General features: G+C 38.8%; 1 protein-coding gene across 3 annotated transcripts in view; it reads left to right on the forward strand.

The window, feature by feature from the left end:
- Window positions 1-20,359, forward strand: part of Pde5a (phosphodiesterase 5A) — a 118,604-nt gene that overhangs the window by 86,905 nt on the left and 11,340 nt on the right. For all 3 annotated transcript variants that reach the window (XM_010610820.3, XM_010610836.3, XM_010610828.3), the window contains exons 12-15: window positions 4,613-4,759; window positions 9,288-9,413; window positions 11,568-11,662; window positions 18,764-18,851. In XM_010610820.3, coding sequence (XP_010609122.1) covers window positions 4,613-4,759; window positions 9,288-9,413; window positions 11,568-11,662; window positions 18,764-18,851 — 456 coding nt within the window. The remainder of the gene's footprint in view (window positions 1-4,612; window positions 4,760-9,287; window positions 9,414-11,567; window positions 11,663-18,763; window positions 18,852-20,359) is intronic.

The following is a 20,359-nucleotide window of genomic DNA, read 5'->3' on the forward strand; positions in this document are numbered from 1 at the left end:
AATGTCCTTATGGGAGATGAAACTTGGGTCTATGGTTATGATCCTGATCAAAGTTCATTGTTCTCAGTGGAAATCACTTAAGTTCTCTCCTGGTGTGAAAAAAAACACGTCAGGGCTGGGGATTTAGCTCAGTGGTTCCACGGCCGGCCTACAAGCGCAAGGACCCAAGTTCGATTCGCGGTACCAAAAAAACAAAACCAAACAAACAAACAAACAAAAAAACACATCAGTCAAAATCTGACCTCAAAGTGATGTTGACTATGCTTTTGACCTTGATAGAATTGTTCAAGAGGGGTTCGTACCCAGAAACACTACTGAGAATTCTGAATATTATAAAGGCTTTTTAAGCATTTAAGAAACCGTGTGTATAGGAAATGACCTGAGGAGTGGACAGCTTTATCCTCCATCATGACAGCGCTCTATGTCACATGTCATTTCTGGTGCAGCAGTTTCTGTCGACAAAAACACCGTGATGTGTCCACATCCGTCTTTTTCACCTGATGGGACTCTTCCCCAAAATCAAACGACCATGAAAGGTAAACATTTTAACTTGATTCAGGACAAGGAGGCAGCCATGACAGTGCAAGAAAAGACACAAGTGCAAGAGGACCTCAGAACTGCTTTAGAAAGTGGCAAGAACAATGGGATAAATGTGCTGAAAGAGCAGGAGCGTAAACAGATTTTTGAAAACTTAAGTATTCATTGTTTAAATTTCAGTTTTGATCGTGTGTGTGTGTGTGTGTGTGTGTGTGTGTGTGTATCACTAATCTCTTTGGTAGGCTGAGTCTTTAATCCAATGAGTTTTGTCTGTTTTTTGTGTTCCAAACTTTGTCACGTTGACACAAACTGAAACTATAGTTCTACAAGTGCCTAACCATATTTGAATTAAGCAGTACAATATCTAAATGCTGCTACATGAAACTTTGTAGGTGTTGTACTATTATGTAAAGACATAGGCAGCATTTAGTGATACTAGATGGCATTATAGTTCCAGGGGTTTTGAATTGTATATTTCAACATGTATTGATATTGATATACCTTATTATTTTATTATACAGAATCTTTAAACCATGTCATTTCTTTTAGTATTTAAGATTATAAGAGAGTAAATTATATTGTTTCCTGAAAAAAAATCAAACTTAAAAATCTCACCTTGCATATTCTAACAAATAAAGCCTTTATTAAAAGGAGAAGCTATGCAAATCTAGAATTGTATATACATGTCTTAGCTTAGAAATACCACATTCTTTGTTCCCTACTATTAGCAAAGTGTGCAATAATTTGCTTTATGAAATGGTAAGGAAGAATAATAGTAATAACATGTTTTACTTAAAATCATGTTTATCCTAAGTCTCTCCAAAGCCAACAGAAAGTTGGATTTCCATGTGATGGTCAAAGAAGCAGATTACAAGAGTTTTAAAATATTTCTGACTTTCTCATGCCTCATTAGTAATCAGTTCCACAATTCTGAGCCTCTGTATCACTGACCACAAGACTCTTAAGGAAAATGTTCGCATGTCCCCACTGGGTCAGCTCAGGAAGTTTGAGTCGTGGTGTAACATGACCGAACAAGCGAGGCTGAGAGTTAATGCAGAATGGAGAGAGGCATGGGCTAGTTAGTTGGCTGCTGTATTCTGCAGCTTGTAGAATGTACTTTGTGGAAGGAGAAAAAGAAAACTTCCTGCCATAAAAGTAACGATGCCCTAAGGGGAAAAATAAACATCTGTTCTCCTGTCTAGCAAATATGTTTAGGGAAAGCAGCTGTTATCTGCTTTGAGTTAAAAGGCGGGCTTTTTCCACCTCCACATTTTCCAAAGTCACATAGCTGCTTCATCTCTAATGCTAGAGGCTAGCATAAACCACTAAGGCCCTTGTCTAAACATTTTCATGTCTCTCTTTCCCTATTTCAGCCCATAGAACTGACTTCAGAAAATTCATATTTCCTTGTGAATTTAGTCTTGGGGAAAGATTCTTAAACGTATGAACTTGGGCATGGTGGCGAATGCCTGTAATCCCAGAACTCGAGAGGCTGAGGCAGGAGGATCACTGTGAGTTTGAGACCAGCTTGGGCTACATAGTGAGTTCCAGGGCAGTCTGAACAACATAGTGAGACCTTACCTTAAAAAAAAGAAAGAAAAAAGTATGAATTTACCCTGAAAGCTTAAACAAGTCTGTTGTAATTAAGTGAAATCTGAAGGCCAACATGGGCAGGGGCAAGTACAAGTAGCCTCAAATTTATAGGGAAATTTATAGCTCTCGATATCTCTATGAGATATTACCATTTTGACTATTTTACTCACAAAAGATGAAGGTAAAAGTGGAGTAGTGACATCTCAGATACTCATAGGAAATCTAAGAGTTTGGAAATCTGGTTCTAATTTCTTAATATTTCTTTTCTCTGCCCCAAAATAAAAGCCTCTTTTCATCAGATTAATCACAGTCTGATCCGGTTAAAACTCTTTAAAATGTGCTGACAAGTTCTGTGGTCCAGAGATGGAGGAATGAGGTTCCTGCAAATTACAGGGCCCACAGGGCCCAGCAATAATCTAGGAGAGAACCTTTATGGGCTGTACTTGATCTGAGGAAGCCAGAGCTCCTTGGCCTCAGCCAGTGACTGCTTCATGGAAACAGAGCTCAGTATGATATTTCAGGCGAACCTGGAGATTTGTTGTTAAATTTTTCCAATTTTTGTGAAGTATAAAAGATTCAATAATTTAACAAGAATCAGTACCAAACAAAGCAAATTGAGATGCCCTTGCCAGGTCTTCCAGTTTTCTAACACAGATTAATGTACTTCATCCTCCTAAGATTTGGGACTTTAAAAATATAATCTATTGACTCACATTAAGCAAAGATGAGATTTTATTTCCTCCCATTCATTTAATAGTCATTCTAAAAAAAAATACTAAAACTATTCATCCGTAATCACAGTGGATTCAAAAGTAGATAAGATATAACCTTGCCTGTAGATCCCAGTATGGTTTAGGAGACAGGAAGATGCAATTTATGATGAACTGAATGTAATTCAGCAGGGTGGGACTGTCTGTGAGGTGCACTTGACCCTTAGTTGAATAGGAATTGTGCCTTAGGAGAGGAATCTATGAGTTAAAGAGTAGGTACTTTACGGAAAAATCAGCAGGTACAAAGGAAACATTGATGAAAAAAAGTACAGCACTGTGGCTGGGGATTTAGCTTAGTGGTTTCTGTGCCTGCCTCAGAAGCACAAAGGCCTGAGTTTAATCCCTGGTACTAAAAAAAAAAAAAAAAGCACAGAATGTTTGAAAAAAATATAGATATTTGCTACAATTAATTTAACTGTAAAATCGAAACCAAGGATTTCAATTAAGAAGCATATCCCTCTTCCAAAAATCAAAACCAGTTTTTCCAGGCCCATCCCAGAGCTACTACAGCAGAATCTCCAAGTTAGTGGTTGTATTAGGTAGACACTGTAGGTGTTGTGATCAGGCCTGGGCAAAGCAAATGTGGTGCAGATAGGCTCTGGTAATCTGCAGAGGACATACTGTGTCAATGTGAGAGCTGGACAGCTTGCCTGGACTCGAGACCTGGCTCCATTTCGTATCTAATAGGGCTACCATGAGCAAGAGAATGAACTTTTTTATGCTTAAGTTTCTGCACCTCAAAAGCAATGGACCTAGAGTATCCACTTCGTAAGACTAGTCTGAAAATGAAATGTGAATGTCTGGAATATTATCTGTATCTTGCTTATCACTTGACTCCCACCTTATAGCATTAGAGAAGTTCCACAGTGTCTACTCCATGAATATGTATTGAGTGAGTCAAGCCAGGAAGGTATAAAAGGGCTGGATCATTGGGGTTACCAATGCAGGTATAATACATAGGTATAATACCAGGATGGTGACTTTCGCTTTTCCTCTGCCTACCTCAGCTGGAACTATATTAGTTACCCCATATGGCTCAGTTACCCCATATGGCTCAGTCTGTTAAAAAAGAATTTTTTTTAAATGAGTTGTGGGCAGGGGATTTAGCTCAGTGATTCCACTGCCTCACAAATGCAAGGACCCGGGTTCATTCCCCGGTACCTAAATAAATAAATAAATAAAATGAGTTGCTCCTGTAATAAAAATTTCTAGAGTGTTACATTAGTTTTAATCAGATCTTCATCACTGTGACAAGATATTTAAAATAATCAGTTTTAAAAAGTGGAAAGGTTTATTTTGGCCTTTGGTTTTAGAGTTTTCGGTCTGTGATCATTTGCCTCCTTTTGGGGGGCCTGTGGCAAGGCAGTACATCACGGCAGCAGGCACAAAGTGGGGCATGTTGTTGAGAAAGGGAAAGAGAAGAAAAGGAGCCAGGGATTCAGTATCCCCATCAAGGCTGTACCCTCAATGACCTTCCCTTCTCTCACTAGGCTCCACCTCTTGTTCCTCAACTTCCTTGTCACACTGCGCTGAAGACCAAACCTTTAGTGCATAGACCTTCATATGCATTTTATATACCAAGTATAATGGCATTGAAAAGAAAAACTAAATACACTGTGTGGTTTCCCTATAGCTAAGTGAAAAATCTTTTTGAATCACCACTGCGCTTAATTAACAATTTTATTTCTTTTCTTCTTCTCACCTTACTTTAGGCTGCTGTGGTACCATCTGCCCAGACCCTTAAAATTACTGACTTCAGCTTCAGTGACTTTGAGCTGTCAGATCTGGAAACAGCACTGTGCACAATTCGAATGTTCACTGACCTCAACCTTGTGCAGAACTTCCAGATGAAATATGAGGTAGGAGGCAATGAAGTCCTGTGGAGAGGGCACACATGCTCATGTTCTCTGTAAGAGAGAATTGGTGTTGGACAGTGGTATAGAATAGGGCTTTTTACATTTCAGTGACCATTTTACTGTCATCTCGTGCAAACTGTCAACCAGCAAAGAGACATTTATTGGGCTCCTGCCACATATCAAGCCCCAGGTCAAAGAATAAAGGAGTATGTTGCTAACAGCAGAGGCAGGGTTATAGGACAGATGAGCTGGTCAAGGATGAGGGTGATGAGAAGAGAAACTGGGGAGAAAGTGAAGAACCAAATTAGATAGAACTTTGTAAGCCATTCAGAGGAATCTGGATTTCATCCTGAAAATAATGTGAATCACTGAGGAATTTTAAGCAGGGAAGTAACACGATCCAGTTTCAGAGGTTGTGATAACAATGTACAGACAAGGACCAAAACAGAGGGAGCTGCTCTGGCTGTGAGAGAGTACAGGCACTTGATGTGAGGCCAGACTCTTAGCGGGAACAGGGTCACCCGGGATGAAGATGAAAACTTATTTAACCCTGTTGGTTGCCTTAATTGCCTCTCAGAGAATAGCAAGACTTAATACCTTGTAATATAGGTTTGGAGATGTCCAAGAATTCTGTTTTGTCTCACAGTGGTAGTGTATACAGAATCAAAGAGTAAGGGCACCCTAGAAGTGATGATGTACACTTGTAATCCTAGCTGCTTGGCCAGTGGATTGCAAGTTCAAGACCAGTCTTGGCAACTTAGCAAGGCTTTTCTCCAAAACAGGTTAGATGTGGCTCAGAAGTAGAGCACTTGTCTAACATGCAATCTTCAAGCCTTTGGTTTGATTGCTAACACGAGGGGTTGGGAGTATAAGAGAGGCCAGGCAGGCCGGTTATCAAACTCTGGGAGGCTGAGGCAGGAAAACTGCAAGTTCAGATCAAACTGACTTAGTAAAACCCTATCTCAAAATAAAAAAAAATAATAAAGAAAGAACTTTCGATGGGAGGCCCTGGGTTCAATACCACTACCAACAAACAAACAAACACAGAACAGAAAGAGCTCTTTAGGACAATTCTTCAGCAACTTTGCCTTTAAAGATTTTTTAATCAGTTGACTATCTGTTCTCCTTGTACATATTTGGAAATTTAAGTATCTTGAAGCCTTCCACTTTTTAGCTTTCTAGTAATTCATACAAGATAATGTTATTCAGTGCCCTCTGTATGCTCAGCATTTTGTCACATTTCATCCATGAGTTCTTCTTGTTCTAAAAGGCCTTTCATTTAGGAAAGAAAACTAAGGGTGACTAAACATTGCTAAAATTAGCATAGCTTCATATAGTACTACTGGAGGTGCAAATCTAATTCTTTGTAAAATTTAACGAGTTTGTATTACTATTTCTTCAATCAAAACCACAAACAACTGTCCATAGACTAATAATACTTCCCTCTTTTATTTACTTACTTTAACAAACTCTCGAGAAAGGTCCTTTAATTGTTATTGATATCCCCATTTTATAAGTGAAGAAATCAAGGCAACATGGATTTTGAGTTGCAAATAATCCTGTGATCAGCTTATATTCCCTTGGTGATTAATCTTTCACATTCTTCATTTCCTCTTCAGTGAATTAGAGTTAATGGTGTTACTTCCTGGTGTGAGGCCCATGACATCCATTCATCTATGTGATATTTGTATGCAAATGTATACTTGTGTCTGATATTCTGTTTAATACACAGGTGTAGAGTACATGTCAGTTTTCCCATTCATAGGCCATTTTACTAAGGCTGTCACCACAATCATATTTTTCTGCAGTATGCTCTAGGGCTTATTTTTAAGGCTTCATCTATTAATGGTGTGAAGATCTGCTTTAGAGCTTTGAGAATCTCAATTCTATCTGATAACATCTCTGCTCCTTTTCAGTTCTTTTGAGAGCTCCTTGCTGGAAACTTGTAATAATTCTCTTGAAAGGTTGAAATGGCCTGCCCAGAATAAGTTGATGTCTTATTTACTTTTTAGATGGCATTTGAGGGTCGAATAAGGAAGATAATCACTCAGAGTTTCTGTAACAATCTTTATTCTTAACTTTGCTTGGATTTTTATCTATAGAAAATATTTCTTCTCAGTGTCTAATTCATGTACTTTCCTTTTTGGTTTGAATAAACACTATTCCAACTCTGGGCCGCATCAGCCTGACCATTACAATTACTTTGATTGGTCTTCTTATCTTACTGCCTCTTTTGATTTGTTTTTTTTCTGATATTTTTGTCAGTATAATTTTAAGATGATAAAATTAAAATGCTATTGCTAGAGATGTTAACATCTTCTCTAACAAGCCGCCCTGATAGAGTATTTCATATTGAAAAGTAGAGCTTTAAATCTCCACTTTGACTTCAGAAACTTGAGTTACTCTGTAATGGTCGCAGCTATGCCTCTTGCCAATCTCTGAAGCAGACCCTTGTCTCTGGTCCAACAAGTCTGCATGTATACTTATGTTCAACTTCTGTCTTTTATGTGCATTATCCTCTGAATTATGTCTGCTGCATTTTACGCCACCACATACTCCTCTCTTCCTTAACGCCTGACTAAAAAATCTCTGCAGGAGAGCTCTAGGGTTGACTTTGTGCCTTTTACACTACTGTTTGCAGTTCATAAATTCGTGTTCCCACAAATTTGTTATGTTGATTTCTGTAGTTAAGTACAAACTTCTCCTACGTTCACTGTGGATTGGGTTTCCAGAAAGGTGCTGTGCTCCATTTAGTTTCTTTCTTCCCTTGTTTGCATGACACCTTGAGTGTGTCAATCACGGAAGCCTCCTTAACTGTTGAAGACTCCGTATTACTGAAGGCATTCTCTGTAGCTATCTAATCTATGCTGCGAATGACTGCTCCATAGGCCTGTACAAAACACCATGTTACCACACATCTCAATATTGCCAGATACGTACAAGCTGAACTGAATTTTCTTGTGTGCTGTTCGGACCAACCTGATGATAGTATCTTAAACTGTATTTTTAAATGTAATTACTAATAACTGTAGCCATTGAGTTGTCTGATTCTATTAAGTCCATTTTAAGATGCATAGTGGTCTATTAGGAATTATGTTTTCATATAGTCAATTTGGTCACTCCAATTCTATAGCATATGTGCATATTTAATTATCTATAAATTTAGAAGTAACAAAAATATATGTCCATATGTTAAATTTCTGGGGATTTTTTATTGCTTCAAAAAATTACAAGTAATTTTCTACAGTATGCCATTATAATTTCTAAACATATCAAAGAAAACTTACAGATTTTATTTAAATTTCTCATACAAGGATCAGACATCCTCATGACAGACTATATGCAGGAATGGTCAAACCTTAGGGTGAATACATGCCAGTCTGAGGCATGAAGAAATTTTCTAGTTGAAATACAACTCAGAGTGTGAGAGGTTAAGGGACACCCATGTTCTTTGTCATCAGAACTCCCTATGAACTAAGTTACAGAACAGAGACAAAAAAGACCTAAAAAACAAAGGGAAGATGGGAAAGCACTGATTTCCTGCCAAATCCTCTTTACCTAGTCTAGCAACAATGATGAAGCCTTGCTTGTGACCTTCTGTAGCCAGTCACAGTGTGTGAATATTGGCAAATAACAACCGTTGCCCTCCTATTTCTGTACTCCCCTGTGTAGTACTCTGTTTGGAGCATACACACTGATGTATGCGAGGAGAAGCACAGATTTATTTTTTACAAAACCCCAAAAGTATAGCAAATCATTCAGATTTGAAAAGCGGTAGAGTCTGATGCTAAAACAAAGACAGACTAACCATGCTTTGGGTCCGTGAGTCCCTGGGATTTTATTTAATACAGCACTTGGAAGTTGGATTAAACCCAACTGTGAGACTTGCTGAACAACCTGGCCTATCATCTTTTAAAGTACATTTTTTCCAAATGGACCCCTAAGCTTTATTTTTCATATGTTATCTTAAATTTTTTTACTTCTTCATAGCCCAGAAGTAACTGTGTTTGATACTTCAGCATAGTTTAAAAAGGCAAATATCTAATTAATGATGGTTTAGGACTCGCAGCTCGATTTGTGCTTGCACATGTGCTGCCTACCTTGTCCCCAGTCCACCCTCAGAGCCTTGCACTTGAACACCTTTGCAAGCACACAGCTTGGGAGCTTGAAGAACTTGCTCCCTAAAGGTGAATGCATGTGTATGTGATTTTCTAGACTCTCTGAACTGAGGATACAGGGACATAATAGCTTGTAAAAAGTTAGCCAGTGCCCTTCCTGTGCCAAACACACCTTTCTTGGAGATGTTGTGTATTTTACATCTAATTTAGGATGTGGAATTCTGCAGTCAGACTGCTCAAGTTTGAATCTTGGCCCCACCCCCAAGTTGCCTCAGCTGTTAAAGGATCAAAATACTGCTGCCTCCCTCACAGTCACAAGGATGAAATGTGAATGCTTTTTACTGTGCCTGGGAGGCAGGCAGTGTATGATAAGTGTTGACAGTTATTGTTTCCTTGTATTTTATTTCCTAAAGGTTCTTTGCAGATGGATTCTAAGTGTTAAGAAGAATTATCGGAAGAATGTGGCCTATCACAATTGGAGGCATGCCTTCAATACAGCTCAGTGCATGTTTGCCGCCCTAAAAGCTGGCAAAATCCAGGTACTTTTTAGAGCTGCTCATATCTTTAAGATATCTTGTTACCTAGCAATCAACCATAGAACATGTTAATTTTTTTTTTATTTGCTGCCCTAAAAGCTGGCAAAATCCAGGCACTTTTTAGAGCTTCTCATATCTTTAAGATATCTTGTTACCTAGCAATCAACCATAGAACATGTTAAGTTTTTTTTTTATATTTGCCACCCTAAAAGCTGGCAAAATCCAGGTACTTTTTAGAGCTGCTCATATCTTTAAGATATCTTGTTACCTAGCAATCAACCATAGAACATGTTAATTTTTTTTTTATTTGCTGCCCTAAAAGCTGGCAAAATCCAGGCACTTTTTAGAGCTTCTCATATCTTTAAGATATCTTGTTACCTAGCAATCAACCATAGAACATGTTAAGTTTTTTTTTTATATTTGCCACCCTAAAAGCTGGCAAAATCCAGGTACTTTTTAGAGCTGCTCATATCTTTAAGATATCTTGTTACCTAGCAATCAACCATTGAACATGTTTTTTTTTTTTAATGTGCACTAATGGTCATTGAAAATAACTTACTGCCGCCTACACAGTAAATCATGATTTGTTAAAGATTAATATGACAAGATATTTAGTTTCTAACTTTCATATATAATATACATGACAAAATAACTTCATATTATATTTTAGTATATGTGCTGCTAAAGCAAGCACTTCATATTATATTTTAATTGTCTTTGGGAAAACAAAAATGTCCCTCGAAAATGACACAGAAAATGAGTATCATATTGTTCATGTCACCTTCAACCTGCTCTATAGTAACACTCTTCAAAAACCACCCAAGTCTCAAACTTGGCTTTATGAGAGGCCCAGGGTTCTCCATGGTATTTTCTCAGGACCACTCACATACTTTTACTGTTTCAAAGAAAAGGTTTTGTTTTCATATACATTGATCAGAGGCTATTTAAAAGGAAGATCAATGCAGAAAATGTTCAAGTAATTCATTCCTTGCTAGGCCACCACATTTTTCCATATCTCTATCCTTAGATTCTAACTTCAGTGCAAATCAACTAGTTATTCTAGGTAAGTGATTTCAGACATCTGTCACATAACTGCTCCAATTCAGATTTTTCTCTTTTTTAAAAACAAATTCTAAAAACGTTATTCTCTATTACATATTGTAACTGACTAAATCTAATGGAAATGATTTGTCTGGGAGTGTAGCTCACTGGTATGGTAAAGTGCTTGCCTAGCATATGCAAAGCCCTGGGTTCCATCACCACATAAACAAACACACAAATTATTATCCAAGAAGCCATATGAAACAACATAGTGGTATTTTCCTGCCATAGCAAACATTGATAAGCAATAGGATAAACTTGTTTAGAGTATGCAGAGGTTACGAGGATTATCACTGTGAAAACTGTCCTTGCTTTTTATGAGAAATAAAAAAATGATAATTTTTGTAAATAAATAAAGGTTTTGCTTTAAAACCTATTTGCAGTGCTAAGAATCACAGCAGAATAGAGCTGACACAATGACTTGTGTTTTATTAATAACAGAGGGGAAAAAGTATAGAAAACACAAATGGCAGATATTAAAAATAACCCAAATTTAGTCTGGGAATACATGATGCAACTTTTGAAAGCTAAACTTTTATTCCCAATCATCTTCCATTGTTTTATGTAATAGTCACATCATCTGCACTTGTTTGAGGAAACAACAACTCACAGCACACAATGAAGCACGATCTGCAGGGAACAAAGGACAAAAAGCGATTATTCAAAGCTTATTATGATTTTTCCACATACATGTAATTAAGAATTAGTGATATTGGGGCTGGCCACATAGCTCAGTGGTAGGAAGCTTGCCTAGCACATATGAGTCCCTGGGTTTGATCCCTAGCACAGAAAAATAAATGTGATTTTACTGGAAGTAGACTATTCTTTGGGGAGGCGTTTCAGCTTTGTCTGTTGATAAGTGATGTTTACAGTAATCCCACTGTGAAAGACAAAGTACAGCTGATTCTCTGCAGAAGTCTAGGGTGAATCCTTTGTGACTACGTAGATATACATAAAGCCTTGAGAAAAACAAAAATAGATCACTGAAAAAAGTAGTAAAATGCCCTTTGCCAAAATGTATCTTTTTCTTTTCCTCCAATGCCTCTGACAATGCAGAACAAGCTGACCGACCTAGAGATACTTGCATTGCTGATTGCTGCACTCAGCCATGATTTGGATCACCGTGGTGTGAACAACTCATATATCCAGCGGTAAGATGGATTACCCAGCTGAACAAAAAAATATGGCCCTTAAATTGTAGAGCTGTGTTTTTCAAAATTAAAGCCACAGGGGAAACAAGTGATGGTTCAAAATTTCAATTGATCAAGCTCCCATAACTGCTCTGGTTATATTTAATGGAAATGGAAAATATAATGTAAGTTTAATGCTATTTTGATTATGTTTCAGGCCTGAAGTTTAAAAATATATATAAAAGAACTTAAAAGCTTCTTAGTAAGTTATTAAGACTCATTTAGAGGGGATAGAATTTCACCCTGAGGTAGAATAAGTAGTATTTGGGAATTGTTTAGCATGGCTGTGTTCGCTGAGTAAAACTTTGGTGGAAAAGGTTTTGGATCCTAATGCAGACACTAGAGCACAGTATTGGAGAACTTGGGCTTTATAGTCAGTTTTGGATTCAAATCCCAGCTCTGCCACCAATTTTTGGGTGGTCTTGGACAAGGGTGCTGTCTTCTCTACATCTTAATTTTCTGATCTGTAAAATGGAGTAATTGTAACACTCAGAAGGTTGAGTTCAAGGCCAGTCTGAACTACTCATGGTTAGAAAGTCTACCTTATACAGGTGAAATTGCTTCCTACTGAGCATCTTTTTAAATATGCAGATGATTCAACTAGTAGATAGATCTCTTAATGAAACTCCAGATGTCTGATATCATGATTTCAGAAAGCTCTGTAATCACAGTCCCTTTATCCAAATAAACAGAAAACTTCATGTAAAGGGAATTGTAGTAATGAAAGAACTATGTCACATGTTGACCTTTGATGGGAAAAGATGGCTCTCGTCTAAGTACCGCAGTCTGATTGTTTCCTCTTGAAAGCCTAAATGTTTTGAAGAACTGACTGGATGACATGTCCTTAGTCTGTGTGCGTGGTCATGTGATTGCAATCCTGAGCCTCACATCGGCACTGAGAGCCATTATGGAAGAAAAATCATATACAAGACATGGCATAGTCAAGCTGCATTCTGTGGTGTTTCATAATCAGCATGACCTAAAGATCAGTGAGCCCGGGCCATGACCCTGCCTGGCTTGAAACTGAGCCCCATATTATTAGTATATAGACAGAGTGTGGATTGCACCAACATGCCGTGGTGCTCTGTGTATAGTGAAGACAAATGAAAAACAACACTCAACTATTTTTTCCTTTGTTTATTTAAAAATAATTACACAGAAAAAACATCTGGCGAAACGTCATCTTCTCTCTTAAAAGAAAAAAAAGGCCTGGGAAAAAGGTCATAGATTGCAGAATCTTGCACCACAAAGCTGACTTCAACCAAGTAATAATAACTTTTTTATAAAGTAGTTTTGGAGACTTTTATGTCTTCCTACATCCCTGTGGTTTGACTAGAAGAAACTAAGATTTTTTTCCAGAGATTTTAAAAACTTTTTCTTACTGGTAAATGAATGATAACTTAGTGTGGGATTTTTTTTTTAGCCGGGGGATTCTTGAGCAAATAAAAGTACCATAAACATTCCCATATAAAGCACTATCTTCTATAAAAGATTCTGTGTCCAGAGTTCATCAGATGCTTAAACTATTATGCAAAGAAAACTAACTTTTAAATGGGATGATGGTTAGTTAGCCTGATTAGTGGCAGGTGGCTCACAGTGACTAAAGATGAAATGTCAAATGATGGACAGTAGAAGGTACAAGACCCTGTTGACAGAGAGCTAGAAAATGGAATAGTGCATCTTACATTTGAGATAGTAAAAGCCAAGGAACCACTGTCATATGTAATAAAGACATCATTTAGAAGGAAAGATGCAAATGAAGCCTCAAGGTAAAAGGGTAGAAATTAAAACCACAGAGCTCAATTAGAAATCTTTTTTAGCAGGACAGGTGAGAGACAAAGATAAGGAAGAAGAAGAAAAAAATCTGTTAACATTGAACAGTTTATTATATGCATGAAGGAAGAAGAAAAATCATGACTTCTAGTCCAAGAATGTGCTCAGAGGTGGTGAAAGCAGAAGAGCAGGGAAGTTGGCCTGTGTGTGTTGGGAGGAAGTGAAGAAGGCAAGGGTGATGGAAAAGGAGGCTTGGCAGAGGGCAGATCATAAATGAGTGGGCAGACAGAACAGGCTAAATCATCTGGTGAATTTTTTTTCAAGATTAGAAGTGGCATAAAACCAGAAAAGTAATATTTCCACAATCAAGCTGTGGATGTCTGTCCGGTTGAACTCGCTCTATGCCTGGTCTCTGGTCTCGAGGAAGGAGCGGGAGGGAGCTGGGGCCCTGGGTGGTTCAGTGGAATTGAGAGTCCGCAGCATCTGAGAGACTTACAACGGGACTGATCAAAGCTTATAATCATAAATTGCAAAGCTCAAACTGTTTAGGAACTTATCAAGAAGTGAGGTAATTACTGAGGTCACGAGAAACTGGAGATCTGAATAGAAATGAAAGTGCAAGTTCTAGTCAGGCGCAAGCCTAAAATCCTAGCTACTTGGAAGGCTGAATCAGAAGAATGGCAAGTTGAGTCCATCATGGGCCTCAGTGATACTCTGTCTTAAAAAATAAAAAGGGGCTGGGAATCAAGCTCAGTGGTAGAGCATTTGTCTAGCATGCGTGAAGCCTTAGGTTCGATCCTCATCACTGGCAGGGGAATAGTACAAGTTTACTTAGTCAGAATGTCATAGTAATAGTAGCAGGTGTTATATCTAAATATAGCCCGTATCGTGTGACAGTTGGAACTCTTTAGTCCTTCTACCTTGCAGCCTTGCAGTGTCTGTGGTGATCATGATGGATAACATTTGATGCTTCCATTCAGAGTCTAATTCCTTCTCTCATCATGGGACCTCACGCTAGCCATTTAACCTCTGTCCCTGTTTCCTTCTCTGTATAATGAGAGTCCCCATCTCAGGTTTTTTGTTAAGACTAAGGGAATACAAATAAATTTGAAATGCTTGGAATACTTAGTAAATACTCTTCAGGGCTTAGCTGTTTCATAGGAGATGCTTGTAATGATAGTTAGGACTTCATATATATTTGAACATATATAATAACACAAGGACTTGCCTTGTGCTATTGTGGATTAAGGGAGAGCCAAGATACTATGCCTCGTGGCATCCAGTAGTGTGGTACAAAGTGAGCCCGTGTCTGTTGTTGATGTGAAAAGAGACAACTATTAGTGTAAAGAGGTCAAAGAAATTTGGGGTCAAAAAGTCAAATGAATCATCGGCTTGAAAGGCTATGGCATCATGATTACAGAGAATGAGAAAGGGAAAGCAAAATGCCTTCTGATTGGTGGAAGAAGACAGTAGATTTGGAGAGAAATGTTGATGTAAAGAACTATGTGGCATTCACATAGGTTACAATGAAATTGTAGATATCTGAGTGGAGGGTAATACATGTGAGTGAGAAACAGTATCACAGTTAGATACTGTTAGAGTTAGTGTTGGTGAAGGGGGAAGACTGGCATGGCAGGATCGTTTTTTTCACAGGACTTATTTTTCTAATTGACTTCTAAGGCTTTCTAGAATATTGGTCTGACTTCTATGTGGGTATCCTAATTCCAGTCTGAGAGATGAATCAGTGCTGTGCAGGATGGAGGTAAACAGAGAATGTATTGGTCCATTAACACTCACTGACATCAGTGGGAATAAAATCCAGCCGCAGTGGTGACTTAAATAGGTCTTTCTGGTGTAACTTCAAGTAGTGAGGCAATCAGCCTCATGTTTGAAAGAGTGAAAAGCAACAGGATGTTGAGTACATTGATTTCCATGCATACTTTTGTAAACAGGAAATCTGAGGCATTTGTCACCCTTTTATTGATTTATAAATCTGTATTTTTAGAATGCAAGTAAAGACAAACATGATTTGCATCTGTCTATCTGACAAGCCAAGAATTTTCTCTAATGGGAAACAGTCCTTTCAGCATCATCCGAAAAATGTATTGTGCATGTGAAGTTCCAACTTGTCTGTGTCACGGTCACCTAATTGCATTTCCTGGTCTGGCTCCTGACTGGGTCAATGAGTGGGTGCTGTGGTGTCGTGAGACACTGTGGTTTGGGGAAGAGGATATGTTTCAATTCCAGCTCTGCGATACCATCCTTGAGCTGGTTAGATAATCTCTCCTAACCTGGAGTCATCTAACAACTACAGAAATGCCCATTTTAGAGCAATGTCAGACCAAGTTATCTGAAGATATATGGCTTGAGACTGAAGTTGCTGGGCATGTAGCTTATACATGAATATGACCCAGGAAACAGGACTGGGAATGAAATGGAAGGAGGGAAATCCAGTAGAAGCATGAGACAACCAGATGTCCACCCATACAAGCAACTGGTGCTCAACCCTGCTATGTGGCTGTAATGGTTCTTATTAAATGAGACCTAGAAATGTTCACCCGCAAGACAAAAGGCAGCTTCTCCATAAACTCCCATGCCCCAGTCAGAGGTGACCTCAGTGCCACCACACTCCCAGGTTGAAGAGGTGTGAGTACAGAGAACACTGTGCTGTGTACCGGCTGTGAGTGGGTGAGCTTCAGGGCTGGCCTGAGAGGTACAAGAATGAGCCAGGGTGAGGTGCTTTCTGAATGATCCCTGCCTGAAACCTCTTAAAGTGGGAATGCAAAAGCAGGGGGTGACGATTCTGATGTGGCCAAGGGAAGTGTCCTATACTTGATTACTGTAAAAATTAAATATCATAAACTACCTGAGTGCCTGCAGTGGTTGCCAACCTGTGGCATTCATGTCACAGTGAGCTGTTTGTAACACTGAAAGCTTTTCGCCATCACTGTTACAGGCTTTCAATAAGTGGAAATTTTTACCAACAGGGGAAACAAATGTCAAGAAATTCAAGAGATTTGATTTATATCGCAGCAGGCCAATAGGCTTCTAAACAGCTAATATTTGGCAGAATAAAGTTGATAATAAACTAATTGTGTGTCCTTAAATTTCTCACATAAATGAGAATACCAGATAAAAATTTTCTTTTTATTCTAAGTAAAGGGAATAGGAAAAGTGGCATTTGCTATGTTAAAGTCAACTTTAACATATCTAATCTGAGTGATGACAAAAGTAGTGTTGCCAAAATACTGACTATAGAATAAAAGCAGTGTTCAAAAGAAACATGGTTGATTCTGTTTGTTTTGGGCCACTGTCATTACAGGCCAGCTCCCTGGATCATCTCATCTGACACCATCACTGGGATAACCACCTGCATTTTGCTGCATCACAAATTTATATCCCCAATCCAGACCCAAATTCAGCATTTATATCCAGTGGGACATTTCTCAGGCACCATAAAACCAAAAGATCTGACTATCCAGCATCTCTTCCTTCACCTCCATCTGTAATCACCTGTTTTCCTGGGTCAGGAAGCTCCTTGTCCATATGGCTGCCCAAGGAAGTTTAGCATCCAGTCTTTTTCCCTCCATCTCCCTCATCTCGCTCCTAATCTGGGTCCACTGCCAAAGCCTACCCAGTCTACCTCCTGAGCAGTTCTCAGAAAACCCTCCTCTTCACCCAGGCTCATTTATTTAGGACACTAGAAGCTTCCCAATGGTCTCATAATTACCTCCCAGGAGGCTATATATCCTCAGTCTTGTTTCCAACAGGTTCTGCCTCTTCTCAATCTGCTTGGTTTCTCCATTCCTTCATTCTGTCCACCAACAACGAGCACAGAGCCTGATCCACAGTACAGATTATTCAGTATGGAAGGGGAAAGAAGACGAGCAGGCAGGAGTTAATCAGGGCAATGAGTTCGCAACAGAGGTGATAGTTTAACCAGGGGAATTGGTGAGATTACCAATTCTCTCACCTATATTTTTATTCCACTGCTTTTGCTTTCCCCGAGCTTCTCTCATTTTTCCATTTTTTCTGACATTACACTGCTTCTACCATGGGTAGTTTCCCTATTCTCAACAACAGCATCACATTTATAAAGCAAATGCAGAGTAAAACAATAACTCAGATGGTCCTAATTCTTTGGTGGGTGCTTCACAGTTCATATACCCTCTTTTCTGTAAATTTGAGAAACAGATTTTCAGAATTTTTTTTTCTTTTGAAGAATAGTGAAACTTGTTTGATAAACACATGTCGAGGGTCGTGAGAACTGAGATGGAAAACTGTGTCAAGCCTTAGCATTTGATTTGTGACTGTCCTACACATAATAACATCCTTCCCCCTCTTGACTCAGCCAGAGGGTCTTCACAGCTCCCCTGAGTTCAGATTAGAGAGCTAGCAGGATATCACACACTGACATAACCCAGTCCTACACACAGGACTGACTCAGTGGGCTCCTTCCTCCTTCCAAGGGGGCTGTGCACTCATTGGCCCCTTTGCCTGTCATTACCCCAGTTAATTCCATCTTCCGCATTTGTTCTGTTCTGTGCATGTGTAAATAAGCTGGTCCTCATCCTGAGCATTACTTCAGAGAAAAAGTTACCATGTGAACTGGATTCAGATGTTAAGTCAATTGCAGTTAGGCACTGAAAAATATTATTGGTATGGTATGATTTACACATTGCCTTAGTCACTTTCCTCATTGCTGAGACATAATACTCAACACCTGCGAAGTTAGAGGAGGAGATGTTTCTTTCGGCTCACATCTACAGTCCATGATGGGCTGGCTCCCAAGCAGGATAACATAGTGGAGTGGCTCAGCAGAGGGGAGCTGCTCATGTTGTGGCAGATGAAAAGTAGAGAGAGAGTCAAGGGAGCCACGAGTCAAGGAGATAGGCTGTGCTGAGCTACACCCCCAGCGACCCACATCCTCCAGCCAGTTTCCATGTCTTAAGAAAATTAGCTTTGCCCTTGTTCTTTACATCTTTGGTCTTATTCAGTATTAAAACCTGTGAAATTGTTCATACTTTAAAATGGCAGCAGTTGTATTATTGATAGATGAAAACAATTTGACTCTTTGTATTTATTTCCCAGTGCTTACCTCCCTTTTTTCTCAGCAGAACAGAAAATTGTTTGATTAGCTTTGCGAAGTGCCTTCTTGTTTAGTCCAATAATAATAATAATAATAATAATAATAATAATAATAATAATAATAGTAATGATAGGAGTGAATTGATCAGCTGGCATATATTTGGACAATGATGTTTCTTCCTTCAATGAAATATGTTTTAGGAGTGAACACCCCCTTGCCCAGCTCTACTGCCACTCTATCATGGAGCACCACCACTTTGACCAGTGCCTGATGATCCTTAATAGTCCAGTAAGTACCTAATTTATTGTGGAATTTTCAAAGAGAGTGCTATAAATTCAGCTTTATTTTTAGGTTTTGGACTTATTCCCAGCAGCATAAATTCTTGAACATACTCTATTCCTTTTTGGGTAAAGAAGGCAAAACCAAAACATTGGAGATCCTCCCCACCTCACTCTAGAAAACCAAAACTTTCTAAATGGTGCCAATCAATAAGGGAAATTAGGTCATTTTAACTGGCTACTCGGAATGACATTGTTATTTGGTGAGTTCTTGGTCAAGTATGCTCCCCACCCCCAATCAAATAAAATAATTTATCCAGCTCAGGATGTTTTGTTTTTTTTTTCACAAAGCAATGCTTTCCTTTTTAGTTTTTGTTTATTTTTGTTACTGTTGTTGTTATTATCTTAAGTTTGTTTGCAGTACTGGTAGTTCAGCCCATGTTACGCAAATGCTCTACCGCTGACTGAACTGATGTTCCCATCCCTCTCTCATTATTGAAACTTCTGATCACTAACAAACTTATACTAAGGAATAAAGCTATTGGACAACTTGACTAAATGGATGTTTGTCACTGTAAGAAAACATATGATATGCTAAACATGCCAATGTTGAGGAAATAAGATTAAAACAATACATACCAGAATATTAACAATAATTTTGTGAGGTGAAATTATTAATATTTTTTATTATTGGGAAAAATTGCTCACATTATTTGCTGAGCACAATGAAAGGTACATACTCCTAAATCAATTTTATTAACATATCTTTAACTTTGCTCAGTAACCCTGAGCCCGGGAAGAGAACTCAGGAAGTCACGTGACCTTTTGTCACTGTTTTATAAGTAAAAGCCCTCTAATTGCTTTAGGTGCCAACATACAGTACACAGTTCAGAAACCAGTGTCCAGTCCTGGGCAGTTGTTCCAATTTAGAGCTTAATTTAAGTTTCAGGTTCTTGTTCCTTACATTATGTTTCTTCTAATTTCATCCCCACTTCCAAATCTCCCTATATTTTTCTACCCCACCCCAAACCCCACTTATGGAGAATACGAAGGGAAACTAGGGGCCGGGGTCACTTAGCAGACTGGTCCTGTTACCAGTCTCAGTCTTTGTGACTGGATGGGTACAGAGGGGCTAGCCAGCCTGCACCTTGCCTCTTAGACTTCTCAGAAGGGTCACACACAAAAGTCTACCCTAGTCTCACCTCCACCCAGTAGACTATGAGTGATACACAGGGACTTCCAGGGCCCTCTCTTACTTAAGGTGAGGGGAGCATACTCTTAACCATCCCAGAGCACCTCACAGTAGCTGCTTCCTTGGGCAGCCTCCTTAGAAAGTTGGCATATACCCTGATGTAACTACTGTGCTGCCATGCGTGAATGAATTAGTAGCTGTGTGATTGGTAAGTAGAGCAGTAATGCTGTAGAAGTTGTATCACTTCATACACAAATTGTCAGGGGAATGAGTTACCAGAGTGGTGGGAGTTGAATTGTGACCTTTAGCAAAAAAAAAAAAAAAAA

This window comes from Fukomys damarensis, unplaced genomic scaffold (assembly GCF_012274545.1).
Source record: "Fukomys damarensis isolate Sample0158 unplaced genomic scaffold, DMR_v1.0_HiC HiC_scaffold_38, whole genome shotgun sequence".
NCBI classification, from domain to species: domain Eukaryota; kingdom Metazoa; phylum Chordata; class Mammalia; order Rodentia; family Bathyergidae; genus Fukomys; species Fukomys damarensis.